The 22,944-nt window shown below is 40.7% G+C and overlaps 2 protein-coding genes across 4 annotated transcripts in view; one reads left to right on the top strand and one right to left on the bottom strand.

Moving 5' to 3' along the window:
* LOC115210381 (leucine-rich repeat neuronal protein 1) overlaps window positions 1–12,071 on the top strand; it is a 99,285-nt gene extending 87,214 nt beyond the window's left edge. For both annotated transcript variants that reach the window (XM_029778949.2, XM_029778950.2), the window contains exon 2: window positions 9,544–12,071. In XM_029778949.2, the coding sequence (XP_029634809.1) occupies window positions 9,686–11,839 (2,154 nt within the window). In that variant the 5' untranslated portion in view covers window positions 9,544–9,685 and the 3' untranslated portion in view covers window positions 11,840–12,071. The remainder of the gene's footprint in view (window positions 1–9,543) is intronic.
* The window catches only part of LOC115210382 (mitochondrial inner membrane protease subunit 2), a 646,016-nt gene that overhangs the window by 559,618 nt on the left and 63,454 nt on the right, over window positions 1–22,944 (bottom strand). For both annotated transcript variants that reach the window (XM_029778952.2, XM_029778951.2), the window contains exon 3: window positions 19,427–19,530. In XM_029778952.2, the coding sequence (XP_029634812.1) occupies window positions 19,427–19,530 (104 nt within the window). The remainder of the gene's footprint in view (window positions 1–19,426; window positions 19,531–22,944) is intronic.

Here is a 22,944-nt window from a genome sequence, read left to right as displayed (position 1 = left end):
TGAAATTGAGGACATTTATTTACATCGTAGGTTCTCAATTTCATTTCAAGAATGTTCTGGAAGGAAGCAAAGTCAATGAAGAGATATTTTTTTCCTAGCTCCATCCTTAATGACAATGTCTGGACCATTTTTTTTTAATTAGTTTGCAAATTCATATGTCATTGTATTATTCCTTGGTTCTTTCACTGCAATTTTTCTTTAAGTTAGAGACGAGGATCTCTTGGGGCTATAAAGCTACAGTAACACCCCCTCCCCAATGTGGTTAGCCATGATAAGATGGCTTCTATACTTTACATTATCGAGCGATTACTGTTTCAATCTCATTCTGAGATTTAATTATGCTTACTGTTCGTTTTTCGACATCAGTGGCAGACGCCATTAGAAAAACTTATATCTATTTGCAAAGGAGCCTTCACTTTTATCGCTACCTGGTGGTTACCGCCCGTTGACGAGGGACAACAATCCCGAAACTAGTTCGAGCGTATCACTCAGGCTTGCGAGGAAGGGATGGCCTCCCTTTGCAAATACTCCAAGGACACAGATATTGTGTCTAGAGCCAGCTAGAGACGACGATCTCTTGGGGCTATAAAGCTACAGTAACACCCCCTCCCCAATGTGGTTAGCCATGATAAGATGGCTTTTATACTTTACAATATTTTTTATTCATTTTCTCATTTTAACATGGGTGGTATGGTGGTGGTGGTGTTTTTTAGCAATAAAGCTATATGTCTGTTAGTCAGTTTAGTCATAAATGCTACTGATGACACGATATAGTCCAATATAATCTGTTGCATGGTCTAAGTCATTGGCAACTACAATACTTCCTCACTAGGCAAGCCTGGTTGCTAGAAACCCATCAGGATAAAAACAATACCTGCCAAAAGAATGGACGAAGACAACATAGGGTCAACAACTATCTCGCAATAGTGCAGGGACTTGGAAATTCCTGGTTTGTATCTGACATAAAATAAGTCTCTAGGAGATAGCAACACTGGTGGTATAACTAGGGTAAGCAGTCTGGGCTCAGCAGCCTTGGAAGGAGCCAAACTAGGAGAAGGACAGCTCCAAGTATAAACCCTTACTGTCTTGATACTTGTGAAGAGCTAAAGGCTAAGGAGGTCAACTCTGAGAGTAAATTAGGTCAGAAGAGAACTCAAGACCTACTAACTGTATTCATAACAAAGAGTGCATGAAAATGCAATGAATGGATAAGAATAGTGGCTGTGTTTAAGGCCCCTTAGATGGAAACATTCATTCAAGGCTGTTTTCAAGCCATTATAATGTCATAATGCCACAAGACAATGGCCAGACTTTCAAACAACTGTTAACAAACCATCAGCAGATCATTAAATGACCAAGACCACACTATTTTAAGAACACCACCGGACTGTTGCCTGACAATAGCGATGCTATCATACAACCATTATAAAACCATCATTTAAATTATGATTAGACCATTACCAAACTTTGTTGTGAAACTGCCTTGAGACCAAATCACTAGACCATCACATTACTGTTCAAATACAATGTAAACCACATCAGTGCACAATGGAACAATAGCCAGATGCAACTTTGCTGCAATATGCTACCACCAAGATGCACATCTATTGATCATTATTGTGCAATGTTGCACATCAAAGCTGCACTATATTGATCTGAGCAGTAATTAAGATAGGAGGCTGGCCTGAGATGTTGATGATGATGATGATCGTTGTGGAATTGATTATGATGATGATGGTGATGATATTAAATTGCTGGTTGCTATACGTAATATTGGTAGTGGTTCAATAAGAGTGTAGGATGTGTAGCACTGTGATGGTTGAGAATTGAACCTGAGTTGTAATTATACCAGGTTTTGTGAGCGTGTGTATGCATATTCATGCACATAATTGAAATAAGACAGCTATAATTATATATACCAGGGTAGTTGTGCGTATAGTCTTGCGTGAGGTGTATCAATGCATATTTGTGGGTCTGAACATGCATGTAAATATTTTATTTGTGTGCAAGTGTATATGCGAATGCATGCATATTTACACACACACACATATATATAATAAATATATATATATATATATATATCAAGGTACACACACAAATACACAGTTATGAACACTCACACATAATTTACTTGTATACACTCCTAGAATTATACATACATTTATACATGCATATAACATATAGAATCATACACATACATATGGGGGAAAAAATCATATCTGACTCTGTGTGTGTGTGTGTGTGTGTGTGTGTGTGTGTGTGTATTCGTATGTGTGCAAAGATTTGTAATGATAATAAAAAACATACATATAATATGTAACACATGGAGTACATGACTATATAATTATTAGGTTGTGGATGAATGTGTATAAAGCATTTGTGCATGTATGCATGTGTGTGTATATATATATGTGTGTGTGTGTATGCATACATATATACATATGCACACACATACATACACATATATGATCGCATATGTTATACATACGCATAAATGTATATATAATTGTATGAATGCATATGAGTAAATGTATATGTGTACATGTTAGGGTGCATAACTCTGTGTATTTATGTGTCTGTGCACACGTGTGTGGTTCAGTTCATCTCTCTGTAAAGGTACCATAGGGTAGCACATCAAAATATAAGTAGATATAACAGACTAGTACAATCCTTCTAGGCCTAACACCAGTGATGTGGTCAACTACTGGTCTTCTATAAACAACCTTCCCCAGACTTGTGTCTTGGAGGGTAACTTCCTAAGCGCGATTCCATGGTTATTCATGACTGTAGGGGGTCTTTACCCTTTTTTTATTTTACAGGCCATCTAACTGTAATCTAATTATAGAAGCAGGTATAACTAGCTGTGCTTTGGAATGGTAGTGCCCATCTAGATATCAACAGGTGCTACAAGCTGATAGATTTTGCATAGCTGAATACAGGTACCTTGAATAGGTTACAATCCATCAGGCTTCAAATACCGCAGGCTACCACAGTCTACCTAGCTGTAAATAGGCAACATTCATCATCATCATCATCATCATTTTCATGCCCACTTTGCATATAACATATGATTCTATATGTTATATGCGTGTATAAGTGTATATATAATTGTAGGAGTGTATATAAGTAAATGTATGCGTGTATGTATATGTGAGTGTACATAACTGTGTGTGTATGTGTGCACATGTGCATGGATTCGAGTGATGGGCCTCATGGAGACAAAGTGGCTGAGTTCCTTTCAAGTGTTGGGCCTCTCAGAGGCGATGTTCAAGACCTTTGGCATTTGCTTGAGAAGAAGACCCATCAAGCTGAGCAAAATCCCAGCTGTGGCAGTTACCAATGTCACACAAATGGCACCCATGCCAGTAGCACATAAAAACACCTATCACACTCTCAGAGTGGTTGGCACTAGGAAGGGTATCAAGCTGTAGAAAACCATGCCAAATTTCCCCATAGCCAGAGGGTTTTCTACTATAGTCCTGGGCTGACAAAAGACATGTGAATGGATTTAGTAGATGGAAATTGAAAGAAGCCCGTTATATAATGTGTGTGTGTGTGAGAGAGAGAGAGAGAGAGAGAAACCAGACATGGTTTTGTAAAATATTGGAAATATATCATACTGGAAATGAATGGCATTCATTTACAGTCACACAATATCAAGACAAGGAAACAAACATACACTCACTCACTCACACACACACACACACACACACACACACACACACACACACACACACACACACACACACACACACGCGTATATTATATAATGGGCTTCTTTCAGTTTCCATCTACCAAATCCACTCACAAGGCTTTGGTCAACCTGGGACTATAGTAGAAGATACTCGTCCAAGTGCCCTGTTATTGAACTGAACCCCAAACCATGTGGTTGGGAAACAAGCTTCTTAACCACCCAGCCACACCTATGCCTACCCACACCTGTACCTGGAAGATATAATTTTCCCCAATAAGCGGGCAACAAGTACTCACATAATCGATGTGTTTTAATAGAGCTGCAGTACCATATTCAATTTCTTCCATGAATGTGATCATGTGGCAACAGGTTAGGTTTTATTAACCTCATTGTGTCCAAGTGTACCAATAAATCAAGCCAAGAACTCTAATTTCTCATATATGCTGATGGAGGTCATACTTCAGTTTTATGTGCATAAGTATCATCATCATCATCATCATCATCATCATCGTTTAACGTCTGTTTTCCATGCTAGCACGGGTTGGACGGTTCGACCGGGGTCTGGGGAGCCAGGGGCTGCTCCAGGCTCCAGTCTAATCTGGCAGTGTTTCTACAGCTGGATGCCCTTCCTAACGCCAACCACTCCGTGAGTGTAGTGGGTGCTTTTTACATGCCACCTGCACAGGTGCCAGAGGGGTCTGGCATCGGCCACGATCGGTTGGTGCTTTTTATGTGCCACCGGCACAGAAGCCAGTCGAGGCGGTGCTTATGTAAAATAAAATAAAATTATTACATATATATATATATAAAAGGCGGCGAGCTGGCAGAAACGTTAGCACGCTGGGCGAAATGCGTAGCCGTATTTCGTCTGTCGTTACATACCGAGTTCAAATCCCGCCGAGGTCAACTTTGCCTTTCATCCTTTCAGGGTCGATAAATTAAGTACCAGTCACGCACTGGGGTCGATGTGATCGACTTAATCCCTTTGTCTGTCCTTGTTTGTCCCCTCTGTGTTTAGCCCCTTGTGGGTAGTAAAGAAATTTATATATATATATATATATATATATATATATATATGATTTAATGGATATAGAAGTTATATATGAACTACTTCAAATTTAATGGTCAGGTAGTGATGTAATCAAGCAGGTGTAAAGCAGACTGCAAAGATTTTGTATAGTGTTCTAAGCCATGCACAGAACACTATAAAAGCTTGTCCAGTTACTGGACTCACCAAGCATGAAACTTGAAGTAGCTCATGCCTAACTCCTGTATCCATTAAATGGCACTTATTTCTTACTTGGTTGAATACGTTTTTGCTGATCCTACCAACAAGCAAACACATAGTACACTATATTATCGCTATTACTTAACATCCATTTTTCTATGCTGGTATGGATTGGATGGTTTGGCAGAATCTGGCAACCTGCAGAGCTGCATCAAGCTACAATGTCAGTTTTGGCATGGTTTCTACAGCTGGATGACCTTCTTACTAACACCAACCATGTTACAGTTTGTGCAGGTGTTTTTTACCTGCCACTGGAACTAGTATGGTTGCTAAGTAACCTGCAAGACAAGGAAAAAACCACAATAAGGAAGAAGCCCCTTTAACTAACTGGATAGGGAAGTATTTGAGAAGGTGCTGGTTTTATGACAGGTGTCAGGAGGTTTATCTCTCTATATATAAACGGCAGTTTGTCTGTGCGTGTTTCTGCGTGTCTGTTTGCTTGTACCCTCACTCTGACCACGGCTTTCAACCGATTCTGATGAAACTTGACACACACATAGCCCAATGTCATAATTCAAAACTAACGCAGCGAAAATTTTGAAAAGTTCCCCCAGTTCTGAAAAAAATCGATAAATTCGACATGGGGTCGAGAATCAGAAACCCAAACCACAGACCGTCTAGGGGACGCAACTCCACCTTTTTTAACTCTCAAAAAAATTTACCATCATTTTTTTTCCATTTTTTTGCTATTTTTTGGCTAAACTCTCTAAAAATGCTTTATAGTTATTTCCCTTACAAACCTGAGCAACGCCGGGCGATACTGCTAGTATATATATATATATCATCATCATCATCGTCGTCGTTTAGCGTCCGCTTTCCAATGCTAGCCTGGGTTGGACTGTTCAACTGGGGTCTGGGAAGCCAGAAGGCTGCACCAGGCCCAGTCTGATCTAGCAATGTTTCTACAGCTGGATGCCCTTCCTAACGCCAACCACTCCGTGAGTGTAGTGGGTGCTTTTTACGTGCCACCTGCACAGGTGCCGGACGAGGCTGGCAAACGGCCACGATCGGATGATGCTTTTTCAGTGTATCATATATCTGAAAAAGAAGCACACTCTAAAGCACAGAACATATTTTCTCGCTCTATATTCACATTTACAATATAAATACATCATTCAGAACACTGCCAAAATATTGCCTGGATTTACCTGGGATTTTAACTAAAAACCAGTACCTTCATGGAAGTACTGACCAACATCCATATCCTCTGGAAAAAGATGAGTTGTGAACATTATTCTCCTGCCTATATTCTTCTAACTACTTTTACTCTTTATTCTTCTATTTTACTACTTTATTCTTTTATTTTATTTCTTATAAACTATGAATTTCATTCCTTGTAAACTGTAAATTCTTCCAATCTAAAATATTCACACCTTGTCCCTGATGACAGAATATCCAGTTCATGGACATGCTAACCAACAACTTAGGTTATCCCAGAAAATAGCTGTAAGACTTCAAATTCACCTTACCCTAATTAAATTACTCTAAATGACTTGAGATACTCGTTCTGCCTTGGTTTTAATTTTTTCTCTGATATAATATATATATTAACATATATTAATATATAGGCGCAGGAGTGGCTGTGTGGTAAGTAGCTTGCTTACCAACCACATAGTTCCAGGTTCTTGGGCAAGTGTCTTCTACTATAGCCTCGGGCCAAGCAAAGCCATGAGTGGATTTGGTAGACAGAAACTGAAAGAAGCTTGTCATATATATGTATATATGTGTGTATATGTGTGTGTGTGTGTGTGTGTGTGTGTATGTTTGTGTGTCTGTATTTGTGCCCCCAACATCGCTTGACAACCGATGGTGGTGTGTTTACGTCCCCATAACTTAGCAGTTTGGCAAAAGAGACCAGTTGAATAAGCACTAGGTTTACAAAAAATAAGTCTTGGGGTCGATTTGCTCAACTCAAGGCAGTGCTCCAGCATGGGTGCAGTCAAATGACTGAAACAAGTAAAAGAGTAAAAGAGAGAATATATATATATATATATATATATATATATATATATATATATATATACGGTCTAGGAATAAATTACTGTTGAAATCTGAGTGTTTTTGTTTTTTATTTAATTATCAATATTACATTTCTGGCAATAACATGTATTAATTCATCTTCAAGGAGCCTTCCTTTAAATCTATATAAAATCTGAAAAGGACCTTAAAAATGAGGTACTGTCTGTAGAAATTAAACTATGACCATCACACATAATGAAGCAAGGCTTTCTAGCATGTACCATTCTTTCACTGGTTGTCTACTGAATGTATTATTTACAAGGTGTTGGTAGTCCTACTTTCAGTATGTTGGATGTCCTATTTTCAATATGTCGAGAATCATATTAATAGTGCGAATATAGGCAGAGGAGTGGCTGTGTGGTAAGTAGCTTGCTTACCAATCACATAGTTCTGAGTTCAGTCCCACTGCGTGGCACCTTGTGCAAGTGCCTTCTATTAGAGCCTCAGGCCGACCAAAGCCTTGTGAGTGGATTTGGTAGACGGAAACTGAAAGAAGCCCATCATATATATATATGTGTGTGTGTGTATATGTTTATGTGTTTGTCCCCCCAACATCGCTTGTCAACCGATGGTGGTGTGTTTATGTCTCCGTAACTTAGCGGTTCGGCAAAAGAGACTGATAGAATAAGTACTAGGCCTCCAAAGAATAAGTCCTGGGGTCGATTTGCTCGACTAAAAGCGGTGCTCCAGCATGGCCGCAGTCAAATGACTGAAACAAGTAAAAGAGTAAATCTCATTAATAGTGTGAGCCATATGCTATCTATATTGTGTTAGATATCCAACTGTCATATGTACCAGTGTCACTAAGGTAATGCTGCTAGTATGTATCACTGTTAGTCTTATGTTAGTATGTATGTGTCGCCATGTTAGATAATGTCAGTATGCACGTAAAAACACCATCCGTTCGTGTCCGTTGCCAGCCTTGCACCATCCGCTCGTGTCCATTGCCAGCCTCGCACCATCCGTTCATGTCCGTTGCCAGCCTCGCCTGGCCCCCGTTCCGGTGGCACGTAAAAGCACCATCCGTTCGTGGCCGTTTGCCAGCTCTGTCTGGCACCTGTGCAGGTGGCACGTAAAAAGCACCCACTACACTCACGGAGTGGTTGGCGTTAGGAAGGGCATCCAGCTGTAGAAACACTGCCAGATTAGACTGGGCCTGATGCAGCCTTCTGGCTTCACAGACCCCAGTTAAACCGTCCAACCCATGCTAGCATGGAAAACGGACGCTAAATGATGATGATGATGTACCCATGTCACAATGTTAGGTCATACTGTCATATGTACAGCCTTTCTGTGTCAGTCAGGCTGTGTTGCAAGAATATACTATTATCTCTATGTTACATTATGTTGTCAATATGTACCATTGTCCCCTTGTTACATCATGTCAGAATGTAATTGTGTCACAATGTTAGGTCACGTTGTCAGTATGTACCCATGTCACAGTCAAAATTAGATCATGCTGTTAGTATGTACAGTGTTACGGTACTAGTTAGGCTATGTTGTATGTATCATTGTCTCTGTTACTCTCTTTTACTCTTTTAGTTGTTTCAGTCATTTGACTGCGGCCATGCTGGAGCACCACCTTTAGTCGAGCAAATCGACCCCTTATTCCATCGGTCTCTTTTGCCGAACCACTAAGTTATGAGGACATAAACACACCAGCATCAGTTGTCAAGCAATGTTGGGGAGACAAACACAGACACACAAACACACACACACACACACACACACACACATATATATACATATTTACAACAGGCTTCTTTCAGTTTCCATCTACCAAATCCACTCACAAGGCATTGGTCGGCCCGAGGCTATAGGAGAAGACACTTGCCCAAGGTGCCACACAGTGGGACTGAACCCAGAACCATGTGGTTGGTAAGCAAGCTACTTACCACACAGCCACTCCTGCGCCTACTATATATATATATATATATATATTATACATACATACATACAATGGGCTTCTTTCAGTTTCTGTCTGCCAAATCCACTCACAAGGCTTTGGTTAGCCCAAGGCTATAGTAGGAAACACTTGCCAAAGGTACCACACAGTGGGACTGAACCCGGAACCATGTGGTTGGTAAGCAAGCTTCTTACCACACAGCCACACCTGGGTTTGTTTCATTATCATTATTTTATTTATTTTCTCCACATGTGTACATGTGTTTCATTCGGTTATGTGGTATTGGTGTAGTGTTTGAAGTTATCTCTGGTTTCTATCAGGTTGGCTTTTACTGTGTTATTGGGTTTGTGTTTTATGTTGCCTTATGGGATATGTTTTTTTTGCAAACGCGTTGCTCAACTTGCTAAATATAACAGCCAAATCTCTCTTCACTGAAAAATATATATTCAATATATTGGATAACTCAAGTCTTGGATACAGTTACTAGAAAAGAGTATTGGATTATATGAATGTTGTTTGAAAGATTCAGTTAAGTGTATGTTGTATACAGGGTGTATAGTGTACAGGGTATTAAATATTTATATCAGTGTAAATCTATATTTCTTTACTGATTTCTATTATTTGTGTTTATTTCAGATATTCTATGGTTACAAGAGATGATGGCTGCACAAGAGAAAATCTCTCGCCTGGTGTGAAGCAGTAATCCAAAGAATAGCAGCATGCAACACTGTCCGATTTATGGTTTTATCATTCAATTCAAGTCAGCATAGAATGAAGAATGAGGTCACCTGTATACAGTCTGTTAGGTGTGCTCTCACTCATTACCATTATCAATTCTGTCCATGGAATTAAGAGCAATAGAGACAACATTACCAGCAACCAAGTGCTGGCACCCAATCCGCAGCCAATCCGAGATAATCCACTAAGAAATCCATGGACAACACATTGTGCAACAAACTGCACATGTGATGTGGTTTCTTATGCCAACTATAAGAATCTAAAAACAATTAACTGCAGTAACAGCAATTTGGTTTCAATGCCAAATATCTCCAATAACTTAGCAGAAGCTTTTCTATTGTCCAAAAACAAATTTAAAATTGTCCAAGAATTACCTCACCTGAAAAATCTGAAAATTCTTGATCTCTCCTCCAGCCAGATTAGTAAATTTAAGAGTCACTGGCAGTTCTTCCTTTATGGATTACTTGAAGTATTAAATTTACATAATAATTTATTAAAAACTTTGCAGGATGGTGCTTTCACAGGACTGAAAAACCTTAGGGTATTAGACTTGTCTTATAACCGGCTGCATTCAATTGGAAAAGATGCATTTGGAGGATTGAATAATCTTCAAGTCTTAAATTTAGAAGGTAACGGATTAACATCAGTGAACCCTGACTGGTTTCAGAGAATCAAATCTGTTAGTGAGCTCCTTTTATCGAAGAATGATCTGAGAAAGCTGACCGATGATGTATTCAGGGAGTTGCCACTTCTTTCAACCCTTAATTTAACTGGCAACCAAATCAGAGTGATAGAAGTAAATGCTTTCCGAGGGTTGAGTAAACTGTGTGTGTTAAATCTGTCCAATAACCGACTTACTAATATCCCTTCACAGGAGGTAAGGCCTTTGCCCAGCCTGGATATTTTGATATTAGACGCAAACTCTTTTGAAACGGTAAAGTCAGAGGAATTTCACCATCTCAACATAAGTGAGATATCACTAAGTTTTTTACCCCTTCTGAAAAGTATTCAAAACAATTCATTCCACCACCTGCCAAAACTGACTATCCTGCAAATGCATGATAATAAAAATTTGCTCTTCATCCATCCAACTGCCTTCAGCCAGGTGCCGAATCTCCAGAAACTCTATCTGCACAATAACAAGTTGTGGGCACTACCTTACACGCTAAAAGCAAGCCTTCCAAATTGCACTAACATTCACTTGTATCACAACCCACTGAGGTGTGACTGTAATATCCACTGGATCTTAAAGGAACTAGCTAGCACTGGTAACAAAAGCAGAATAGAGTTCCATGATGCTAACAAAATCATCTGTGATTTCTCAAACAACAAAACGCTGCTGAGTAAGATCCGTGTGAATGAAATCCCAGAATCCTGTCCTCCGACAACACTTCCTTCATTTCCAAAACACTTTGAAACTTCTATAGGGGAACCAATTTCACTAGAATGTTTAGCCATTGGTGTACCCCTGCCACAAATCCATTGGTTAGTGGGCAAAGGAGCCAAAAAGAACCAAACTAATCCGGAAAAACAAACTGAAATCAATAATGGTCTATACTACGTCCGATTTGCACGTCTCAACAATTCAGGGAGTTACAAATGTGTTGCGGAAAATATCAAGGGTAATGACACAAGATCTGCGTCAGTCGAAGTCTTATCAGGTCGGCTAAACATTATAACTGGCAAGACTTCCAATACGTACATCACAATTATTCTCAATGGAAGTGAGTCACTCATGCTACTGGACAAATATCAAATCCACTACAAGGAAAGTGTCAAAGACAGTGAATACAATGTTATTTACCTGAAATCACGCATGCATCGTTGCACAATAACGGGATTGAAGCCACACACCATGTATGAGTTGTGTATTTTATACCAAATCAACTCAGAACTGCTAAAACTTCATTGTATAAATGTAACGACAAAACTTGAAGGAGACAAATCTGGAATTACCAAGATTGTAGATGTCAAGGTGGTGATGGGAATTATTGTGGCAATTAGCGTCACACTTACAGTCATCTGCTTCATTGCAGTTGCCAAGCGCTTCCGGAAAAGAAAAGAATATGAAGAACCATTCGGTCATGACAGAATGGAGCCTCTGTCCCATATTCCTCTGGAAAACCTCTACCATCCTCCCAGTACACCAATCTGTTCATCAAGGACATCTCTCATCTCACATTCTCAAGCTTGACCATTTCAAAATTTCCCAAAGTTCATAAAACTCCATGTGAAATTTTCTAAAGAACGCACCAAATTTTCCAAAACCTTCAATGCAAAGCTATAAATCAAGGCAATAATAAAATGTGTTTTGTTTGTAATGTCCCATAAAAAGCAATCTATGTAACTAAATACATGTATCAAACTATTTCTTCATCTGACAAAAAAAATATATATATATGAATAAAGATTTTCTTTTAAATCTTCTTGGATCTTTTTTCTAGCCGTTGTACATTCATTTTTTTTTATCTCTTGCATCTGAGATGTTAGATGACAGCCTAAATGTTACCATGCCAACAAATTGAATGCTAATATTATAACTACTTAAACACTGGTCAACTGATAACCTAAATATTGTGTCTCGACAGCCTAAACATTAGCATGCCAATAAACTAGAGACCAGTCCTGTTGGCCTAAACACAAATGTACTGGCTTCTTAAACATTTAAAGTTGCCTACTTAAACACAGGTCAATTGAGAATCTAAACACATGTTGATAACCTAAACACTAGTGAACTAATAACTGTGACAACAAAGTGCTTACAATGTAACCACTAGTGTGCTAACAATTTAGACACTAGTGTACTGTCACTTCACTTTTTTCTGTAACCCAGTGGGCATGTTCAAGCCTAGTGGTCAGGCCCACATGACATCATCATCATCATCATCGTCGTCATTTAACGTCCACTTTCCATGCTAGAATGGGTTGGACGATTTGACTGAGGTCTGGCGAACCAGATGGCTGCACCAGGCTCCAATCTTGATCTGGCAGTTTCTACAGCTGGATGCCCTTCCTAACACCAACCACTCCGAGAGTGTAGTGGGTATTTTTTACGTGCCACCAGCATGATGTTTGTGAATTTATGTGGGACACAGGACAGTGCACTGTCTCAGAGCCGACATGTGCAATGTTATCTCGCACAGCCTAGGGGGGAAATTTGTTCTCGATTTGGAGTCAACTTCCATGAGAAGTGTACTGACAATCTACCTAAACATTATGTTATCAGTGCCGTGATGCATGTTTATGTTTAAACACGAATGTATTGACAAATTAAACATCAATGAACTGAAAACTTAACCCTTTAACATTCATATTACTCTCTCTCAAATGTAATGCTTCATTATTGATATTGTTTTGAATTAATCATGCATTATCTTGTAGCTTTGAGACTTTGATGATGTTATTGTATATTTTTAGAATCACTTTATAGGGTAGGTGGCCTTTCATCCTTTCGGGGTCGATAAAATAAGCGCCAGTGAAACACTGGGGTCGACGTGATCAACTAGTCCCCTCCCCACTAATTTGAGGCCTTGTCCCTAAAGTAGAAAGCATCATAGGGTAGGTGTGAGAGGTCAATTTGAACATAAAATAAGTTGAATATTTGGGCCTGATATGGCCAGTTTGAATATTAAAGGGTCAAACACTGCAATGCTGACAACCTATCAGTTATGATGACAAGGGTTCCAATTGATCCAATCAACAGAACAGCCTGCTCATGAAATTGATGTGCAAGTGGCTGAGCACTCCACAGACACATGTGCCCTTAACATTGTCCTCAGGAAAATTCAGTGTGACAAAGAATGTGACAAGGTTGGCCCTTTGAATTACAGGTACTACTCATTCTTACCAGCTGAGTGGAGTGGAGCAATGTGAAATAAAGCATTTTGCTCATGGACACAATGCACCGCTGGTTTTTGAACTCATGACCTTATGATAATGAGCCACATACCCCAACCACTTAGCCACACAACTTCGCCTAAACACAAATGTACTAACAACTTAACAAACATGATGGCCACCAAAACATTGGTAAGCTTTTTTATTACACACATGTGAGGGAGAACACTTTGAGATATTTTTGGTATCTAACATATGTCAGATACTGCGAGCGCTGCTTCTGATTGGTCAATCCATGGTGATGACCCGAGGTCATGGTGACAGCGCTGCTTCTGATTGGTCAATCCATGGTGATGACCCGAGGTCACGGTGACAGCGCTGCTTCTGATTGGTCAATCCATGGTGATGACCCGAGGTCACGGTGACGGCACTACTTTTGTCATTCATAAGTTACAACTAAACGTGAAGAATTTAGTTATTGGGTTAATAAAATATGGTCGTTTATTCGTGTGTAATAAATAAAATACCAAACTCATTCCCTATGGATACCGTATTTATTACAACTCGTGGCTTGTAAACGTATCTAACGAGCGAAAGCGAGTTAGATACGTTTACAAGCCACTCGTTGTAATAAATACGGTATCCATAGGGAACTCGTTTGGTATTCTCTATATCTTAAATGCCAGTGTAATATCATCCTAAAATAGTAGTCAGCTGACTAGTGGATGGAGAACAATATCTCTAACTTTTATCTTTCACTTGTTTCAGTCACAGGACTGTAGCCATGCTGGGGCACCAACTTGAAGGATTTAGTTGAACTAATCAACCACAAAATTTATTTTTATTTTTAAGTCTGGTACTTATTTTGTTGGTCTCTTGTGCTAAACTGTTAAGTTACAGGGATGTAAACAAACCAACATTGATTGTCAAGTGGTGGGGAGATAAACATTAACACAAAGACATATACACACAAATATGTATATAAGGTAGGGTTTCACAGTTTCATCATCATCATCATCTTCGTTTAACGTCCGCTTTCCATGCTAGCATGGGTTGGATGATTTGACTGAGGACTGGCGAACCAGATGGCTGCGCCAGGCTCCAATCTGATCTGGCAGAGTTTCTACAGCTGGATGCCCTTCCTAACGCCAACCACTCTGAGAGTGTAGTGGGTGCTTTTACATGCCACCATCCACCAAATTCACTCACAAACATTGGTTGGAACTATAGTAGAAGACACTTGCCCAAGGTGCTGTGCAGTGGGACTGAACCTGAAACCACGGAGTTGCAAAGCGAGCTTCTTAATCACACAGCCATGCCCAAGTGGACTGTTTTTTTATCAATTAGGAAAGAAAACAGTGCTCATGGCCCTTTTCAGGACATTTAAAACTGGTGAGGAGAAAGCAAGAAGGAATTCTCAAACCAGGGACCAGTCCTGAATACTTGCACGAGAGTAAACTCCTCAACAAAACATTCAAAAGCCAGTTTGTAAATATTAAACCAGATAACAGAATAAATCTAGCAACCCAATAAGCTACTATGGGATTTGAATTCATGATGCAAACAGATGTAACAAATACCACAAGGCATCCTTGGTGGACACTCCAACAATTCCACCAATCCACTATTCTAGAATTGATTCTTTTTTTTTTCTTTTTTTCCAATGAAGCCCTGATAGATGAAGGACTAAGTTGACCTTGGCAGGATTTGAAATCAGAATGCAAGGAGCCAGGATCAATATCACAATGCATTTTATTCGAGATTCCAATGACTTATATTTATATCATTGGTGCAGGTGTGGCTGTGTGGTAAAAGGCTTACTTCCCAACCACATGGTTCTCAGTTCAGTCCCACTGCATGGCACCTTGGGCAAGTGTTTCTACTATAGCTTCAAGCTGACCAAAGCCTTGTGAGTGCAGTTGGTTGATAAAAACTGAAAGAAGCCTGTTGTGTGTGTGTGTGTGTCTGTGTCCTCCAGTACCACTTGACAACCAGTGTTGGTGTGTTTACATCCCCAGTAAGTCAGTGGTTCAGCAAAAGAGACCAATAGAATAAGTACCAAGCTTAACAAAAAATAAGTACTTGTGTTGATTCATTCACCTGAAAATTCCTTAAGGCAGTGCCCCAGCATGGCCACAGTCTAATGACTGAAACATGTAAAAGATAAAAAGATCATAATGAAGTTAATAATCTTTTGGCCTTGGATGCCATTCCAACAGTATTAATAACCAGCTTGTATTGTCATAAGAGAGCAGAATATATGACATGTTTTAATATAAAATGTATGTATGAGTGGCTGTGTGGTAAGTAGCTTGCTAACCAATCACATGGTTCCGGGTTCAGCCCCACTGCGTGGCATCTTGGGCAAGTGTCTTCTGCTATAGCCCCGGGCCGACCAATGCCTTGTGAGTGGATTTGGTAGACGGAAGCTGAAAGAAGCCTGTCGTATATATGTATATATATATATATATGTATATATATGTATGTATGTATGTGTGTTTGTGTGTCTGTGTTTGTCCCCCTAGCATCGCTTGACAACCGATGCTGGTGTGTTTACGTCCCCGTCACTTAGCGGTTCGGCAAAAGAGACCGATAGAATAAGTACTGGGCTTACAAAAAGAATAAGTCCCGGGGTCGATTTGCTCGACTAAAGGCGGTGCTCCAGCATGGCCGCAGTCAAATGACTGAAACAAGTAAAAGAGTAAAAGAGTAAGTGCTTGTCATTCTGTTTGTTGTCTTTGTTGAGCAGATCTATGATCAAAGACGTTCCAGATGTGACCAGCCAACCTTTTTGGTTATCCATAACTAAATTATCTCATGTATCCTTGATATTTATTCTTTCTTTCTTTTAAAGCTGATAGTGGTACAATCTGAGGAAAATTTTTTACCATTTCTTATTTCTTTATTGCCCACAAGGGGCTAAATATAGAGGAGACAAACAAGGACAAACAAAGGGATTAAGTTGATTAGATCGAACCCAGTGAGTAACTGGTACTTAATTTATTGACCGCGAAAGGATGAAAGGCAAAGTCGACCTTGGCGGAATTTGAACTCAGAACGTAACAGCAGACGAAATAGCTATTTCTTTACTACCCACAAGGGGCTAAACACAGAGGGGACAAACAATGACAGACAAATCGATTACATCAACCCCAGTGTGTAACTGGTACTTATTTAATCGACCCCAAAAGGATGAAACACAAAGTCGACCTCAGCGGAATTTGAGCTCAGAACGTAACGGCAGACGAAATACTGCTAAGCATTTCGCCTGGCTTGCTAATGATTCTGCCAGCTCGCCACCTTTTCCAGCTCACTGCCTTTTTACCATTTCTATCATGTCACATGACTACACAGGCTCTCTCATTGGCTCATCATATTAATGTATTATAACAGTAAAAATTATGACATTGGTTATAATATGATAGATGCAATGATATCAGTTCAGTATGAAAGACATTATGATATCAGTTGTGATAGAAGCGAGATTATGACATCAGTCACAACATATTGGATAATGTAACACTGCATTACAGAATAGTAAATGTTATGATATCAATTATAACATGGTAGACATTGTATCTGCTGCAAGAAGCAGATATTGCAACACTGGTTAAGGAGGTGAGGATATATAGATCCGAACCGAGATCTTTTGCCAATTTTATAAGTCTTCATCTTCTAACCCTTCTGCTATTCAATATCTTTCCATTTATCATCCAGTCTCTTGTTCACTGTGCTATGTCACCTGTAATGAAGGATAATTTTAGATCTATTCATATGCAATCTCCTCTACAGCTGTCCATAGCTCTCCACTTGTCTCTCTCTCTTCCATCTTTCTGCCTGAGTAACAAAAGATTACATCATCTCTGCTAGTATCCAATACATCTTGCCATTTACCCTCCTGTGATGCTTGTCATCATTCCCCTTCTCTCAGGTCACTCTCTGACTACCCATTACACACACACACACACACTCTCTATACAGCCAGGTACCATTCCCACTTTCTCTCCCCAGGCCACTTTCTCTCCCCAGGCCACTCTTACCTCTACCCATTTCCATGACAATCTATCACTCACTATCTCTCTTACCAGCAACCATGTAGCTTCCATTAGTTTCTTTCTCTCTCTCTCTCTCTCTCTCTCTCTCTCTCTCTCTCTCTCTCTCTCTCTTCATAACTGTTTTTCCCATTTCAGCCTCTTTTTCTATCATTCAGCTCAATCATTTTGTTCTCCTGCTTCGTACACACACCTCTTTCTCAAACTTCACCAATCATCATCTTTACCCACACTTACTTGTACTTGTGACGGCATTTGCCCAGGGTGGGTTGAGCCGGCTTCTTCTCTGGTCCTGATGGCCTACACTCGACAGTCCTGTGCGAGGTCACTGGAGATAGCAAGCCATTCGCGGTTCCATCTGTGCAGATCGACCACCTGTGGACCTGAGAGTTTGGAGAGGTCCTCCTTTACCCACACTATGATCTCATTGCTTAGAACAGTGACAAAGAGGTATGTGGGACTCGTGTCTTTCAGGGTACGATGTAATCTCACTGGTGCTAGAGTCACAATAAAATGCCCCCAGCATGGAGAGAATAGAGAATCCAGAAAACCCTTTAGTCTTGTCTTGTCAAAGACATGATAACCTCTCTAATGCTGGTGCCATGATAAAATGCACCAAGTACATTCAATAAAGTGGGTGGTAACAAGAGTAGCATCCAGATATTAAACTAAGCCAAAAATTAAATATACAGGCAAGACATGATCCTCCAACCTCAGAATTAGAACTCAAACTATAGTGACCTATCAAACCCATGTCAACAGAGTGAACAGACAAATGATGATGATGGTGGTGGTGGTGGTGATGATGATGATGCTGAGTGTGACAATGACAATGATGATGGTGATAAACAATCGCCACATTAGATCAGTTAGTTATAACATGGCTAAATTGACAGATGCTGAAGCATACCAGATATTATACCACTTACATAAGTTATAACATGGCAGGTATTATGATATCAGTTATGACATGAAAAAGTTATAACAACTGTTACAATATGATGGGTGTTAAAATAGTAATTGTGATAGATAAATGGTAGGATATCAGTTACAATACAGGTCTGAAAAGAAGGTATTATATCAGTTACAATGTGCTATGCCAACAGTTATGACATGACAGATATTATATCTGTTACTTATTCCTTTACTACCCACAAGGGGCTAAACACAGAGTGGACAAACAAGGACAGACAAACGGATTAAGTCAATTACATCGACCCCAGTGCGTAACTGGTACTTAATTTATCGACCCCGAAAGGATGAAAGGCAAAGTCGACCTCGGCAGAATTTTAACTCAGAATGTAACAGCAGACGAAGTACCACTAAGCATTTCGCCCGGCGTGCTAACGTTTCTGCCAGCTCGCCGCCATTTATGAAATGACAATGTTTATGGCACCCTCCAAAATTTTATAAATACCAAGACATCGGTTATGATAGAGTAGATTTTATGATATTGGTTAAGACATGTAGATGTTATGACAGCAGATAAAATGTCATGACATCAGTTATGATATGGTGTGTAATATGACATCAGTTGAGTTATGGTCAGTGCTATGATAGCCAATATGAAATGATAAAAGTTATGACAGCAGTTAAAATATGATAGATATCAATACATCAATCATGATATAATAGAAATTATAACATTAGTTTAGACATGGCAGGTGTTCTGACACCATGGTGAGTGTTAAAACATTAGTTAAAGTATAACAGGTGTCAAAGCATCAATTATGGCACAGAAAATATTTTAACATGAATTAGGATACAGTACATGTTATGACATCAGTTAATATATGTTAAGACACACCAATTTATTACATGAAAGTTATAATGTCAATTAAGCTATGATAGAACTCGTATGAAAGAGGAGTCTTAAGAAAGTATCAACTTACATTAGTGAGACCACTTCTCCACGGATATAGTGATGGTTCTTAGCTTTCCATTTGTTGAGAAAGACATAGTCAGAGGTTCTTTGACCTTCTGGGTTTAAGGCAGGCTGTAAGTAGAAATGGGGTGATTACAGGAACAGAAAATGGATAATGGTCAAGTGAAATAAGGATAATATAAAAGGAAAATAAAGAGGTAATACAGAAGGGATTTAAGCGTAAACAGGAAAAGGCTAAGAACAGGAGTGGAACAAAGAGTAACATAAAAGGAGGACAAAGGATAACACAAAGGTGGAGCAAAGAGAAACATGGGAATTGAGTAAGGGTAACAAGAGTGGAGTAAAGAGTAACACAGGTGTGTAAGGGTAACAAGTGTGGAGTAAAGAATAATACTGGAGGGGGGGAGCAAGAGTAGCAGGAGTGGTGCAACAGTAACATGAGTGGAGCAGGGTAACACAAGTGGAGCAAGGGTAACTCATAGGTGGAGCAAGGGCAATGGATGAGTGGAGCAGAGGTAACACATTGAGTGAAACAAGGGTAACCTGTGAGTGGAACAAAGGTAACATGTGATTCAGAAAAAGGTAATACATGAGTGGAGCAAGGGTAATACATGAATGGATCAAGGATAACAGGAGTGGAGCAAAGAGTAACACAGAAATGGAGAAAAGGTAAGAAGTGCAGAATAAAGAGTAACATGAGAGTGGAACAAGTCTAACAAGAGTGGAGCAATGGTAACATTATTAGAGCAAGTATAACAGGAACAGAGCAAGGATAAAAAGAGTGGAGGAAGGGTAACACAGGAGTGGAGCAAGGATAACACAGGAGTGGAGCAAGGATAACACAAGAGTGGAGCAAAGGTAACACAAGAGTGGAGCAAGGGTAACACAAGAGTGGAGCAAGGGTAACACAAGAGTGGAGCAAGGGTAACACAGGAGTGGAGCAAGGGTAACACAAGAGTGGAGCAAGGGTAACACAGGAGTGGAGCAAGGGTAACACAGGAGTGGAGCAAGGGTAACACAAGAGTGGAGCAAGGGTAACACAAGAGTGGAGAAAGGGTAACACAAGAGTGGAGAAAGGGTAACACAAGAGTGGAGCAAGGATAACACAAGAGTGGAGCAAGGGTAACACAGGAGTGGAGCAAGGGTAACACAGGAGTGGAACAAGGGTAACACAGGAGTGGAGAAAGGGTAACACAAGAGTGGCGCAAGGGTAACACAAGAGTAGATAAGGGTAACACAGGAGTGGGTTAAGGGTAACACAAGAGTGGATTAAGGGTAACACAAGAGTGGAGCAAGGGTAAACACAGGAGTGGAGCAAGGGGTAACAGGAGTGGAGCAAGGGTAACACAATAGTGGAGCAAGGGTAACACGAGTGGGGCAAGGGAAACCCAGGAGTGGATAAGGGTAACACAGGAGTGAGCAAGGGTAACACAGGGTGGATAAGGGTAACACAGGAGTGGGGCAAGGGAAACACAGGAGTGGATAAGGGTAACACAGTAGGGAAAAGGGTAACACAGGAGTGAGAAGGGTATACAAGAGTGGAGCAAGGGTAACACAAGAGTGGAGAAAGGGTAACACAGGAGTGGAGAAAGGGTAACACAGGAGTGGAGCAAGGGTAACACAAGATTGGGACAGGGTAACACAAGTGGAGCAAGGGTAACTCATAGGTGGAGCAAGGGCAATGGATGAGTGGAGCAGAGGTAACACATTGAGTGAAACAAGGGTAACCTGTGAGTGGAACAAAGGTAACATGTGATTCAGAAAAAGGTAATACATGAGTGGAGCAAGGGTAATACATGAATGGATCAAGGATAACAGGAGTGGAGCAAAGAGTAACACAGAAATGGAGAAAAGGTAAGAAGTGCAGAATAAAGAGTAACATGAGAGTGGAACAAGTCTAACAAGAGTGGAGCAATGGTAACAATATTAGAGCAAGTATAATAGGAACAGAGCAAGGATAAAAAGAGTGGAGGAAGGGTAACACAGGAGTGGAGCAAGGATAACACAGGAGTGGAGCAAGGATAACACAAGAGTGGAGCAAGGGTAACACAAGAGTGGAGCAAGGGTAACACAAGAGTGGAGCAAGGGTAACACAAGAGTGGAGCAAGGGTAACACAGGAGTGGAGCAAGGGAAACACAGGAGTGGAGCAAGGGTAACACAGGAGTGGAGCAAGGGTAACACAGATGTGGAGCAAGGATAACACAAGAGTGGAGAAAGGGTAACACAGGAGTGGAGCAAGGGTAACAAGAGTGGAGCAAGGGTAACAACAGTGGAGCAAGGGTAAAACAGGAGTGGAGCAAGGGTAACACAGGAGTGGAGCAAGGATAACACAAGAGTGGAGCAAGGGTAACACAGGAGTGGAGCAAGGGTAACACAGGAGTGGAGCAAGGGTAACATAGGAGTGGAGCAAGGGTAACACAGGAGTGGAGCAAGGGTAACACAAGAGTGGAGCAAGGGTAACACAGGAGTGGAGCAAGGGTAACACAGGAGTGGAGCAAGGGTAACACAAGAGTGGAGCAAGGGTAACACAAGAGTGGAGAAAGGGTAACACAAGAGTGGAGAAAGGGTAACACAAGAGTGGAGCAAGGATAACACAAGAGTGGAGCAAGGGTAACACAGGAGTGGAGCAAGGGTAACACAGGAGTGGAACAAGGGTAACACAGGAGTGGAGAAAGGGTAACACAAGAGTGGCGCAAGGGTAACACAAGAGTAGATAAGGGTAACACAGGAGTGGGTTAAGGGTAACACAAGAGTGGATTAAGGGTAACACAAGAGTGGAGCAAGGGTAACACAGGAGTGGAGCAAGGGTAACACAGGAGTGGAGCAAGGGTAACACAATAGTGGAGCAAGGGTAACACAGGAGTGGGGCAAGGGAAACACAGGAGTGGATAAGGGTAACACAGGAGTGGAGCAAGGGTAACACAGGAGTGGATAAGGTTAACACAGTGGTGGGCAAGGGAAACACAGGAGTGGATAAGGTAACACAGAGTGGAGACAGGGTAACACAGGAGTGGAGCAAGGGTACCAAGAGTGGAGCAAGGGTAACACAAGTGGAGCAAGGGTAACACAGGAGTGGAGAAGGGTAACACAGAGTGAGCAAGGGTAACACAAGAGTGGAGAAAGGGTAACACAAGTGGAGCAAGGGTATACAGGAGTGGAGCAAGGGTAACACAAGAGTGGAGCAAGGGTAACACAAGAGTGGAGAAAGGGTAACACAAGAGTGGAGAAAGGGTAACACAGGAGTGGAGCAAGGATAACACAAGAGTGAAGCAGGGGTAACACAAGAGTGGAGCAAGGGTAACACAGGAGTGGATAAGGGTAACACAGGAGTGGAGCAAGGGTAACACAAGAGTGGAGCAAGGGTAACACAAGAGTGGAGCAAGGGTAACACAAGAGTGGAACAAGGGTAACACAGGAGTGGGGCAAGGGTAACACAAGAGTGGAACAAGGGTAACACAGGAGTGGAGCAAGGGTAACACAAGAGTGGAGCAAGGGTAACACAGGAGTGGAGCAAGGGTAACACA

This window comes from Octopus sinensis, linkage group LG4 (assembly GCF_006345805.1).
Source record: "Octopus sinensis linkage group LG4, ASM634580v1, whole genome shotgun sequence".
NCBI lineage: Eukaryota > Metazoa > Mollusca > Cephalopoda > Octopoda > Octopodidae > Octopus > Octopus sinensis.
Note: the sequence above shows the minus strand (reverse complement) of the source record. Positions and strands in the feature narration are given on the sequence as shown.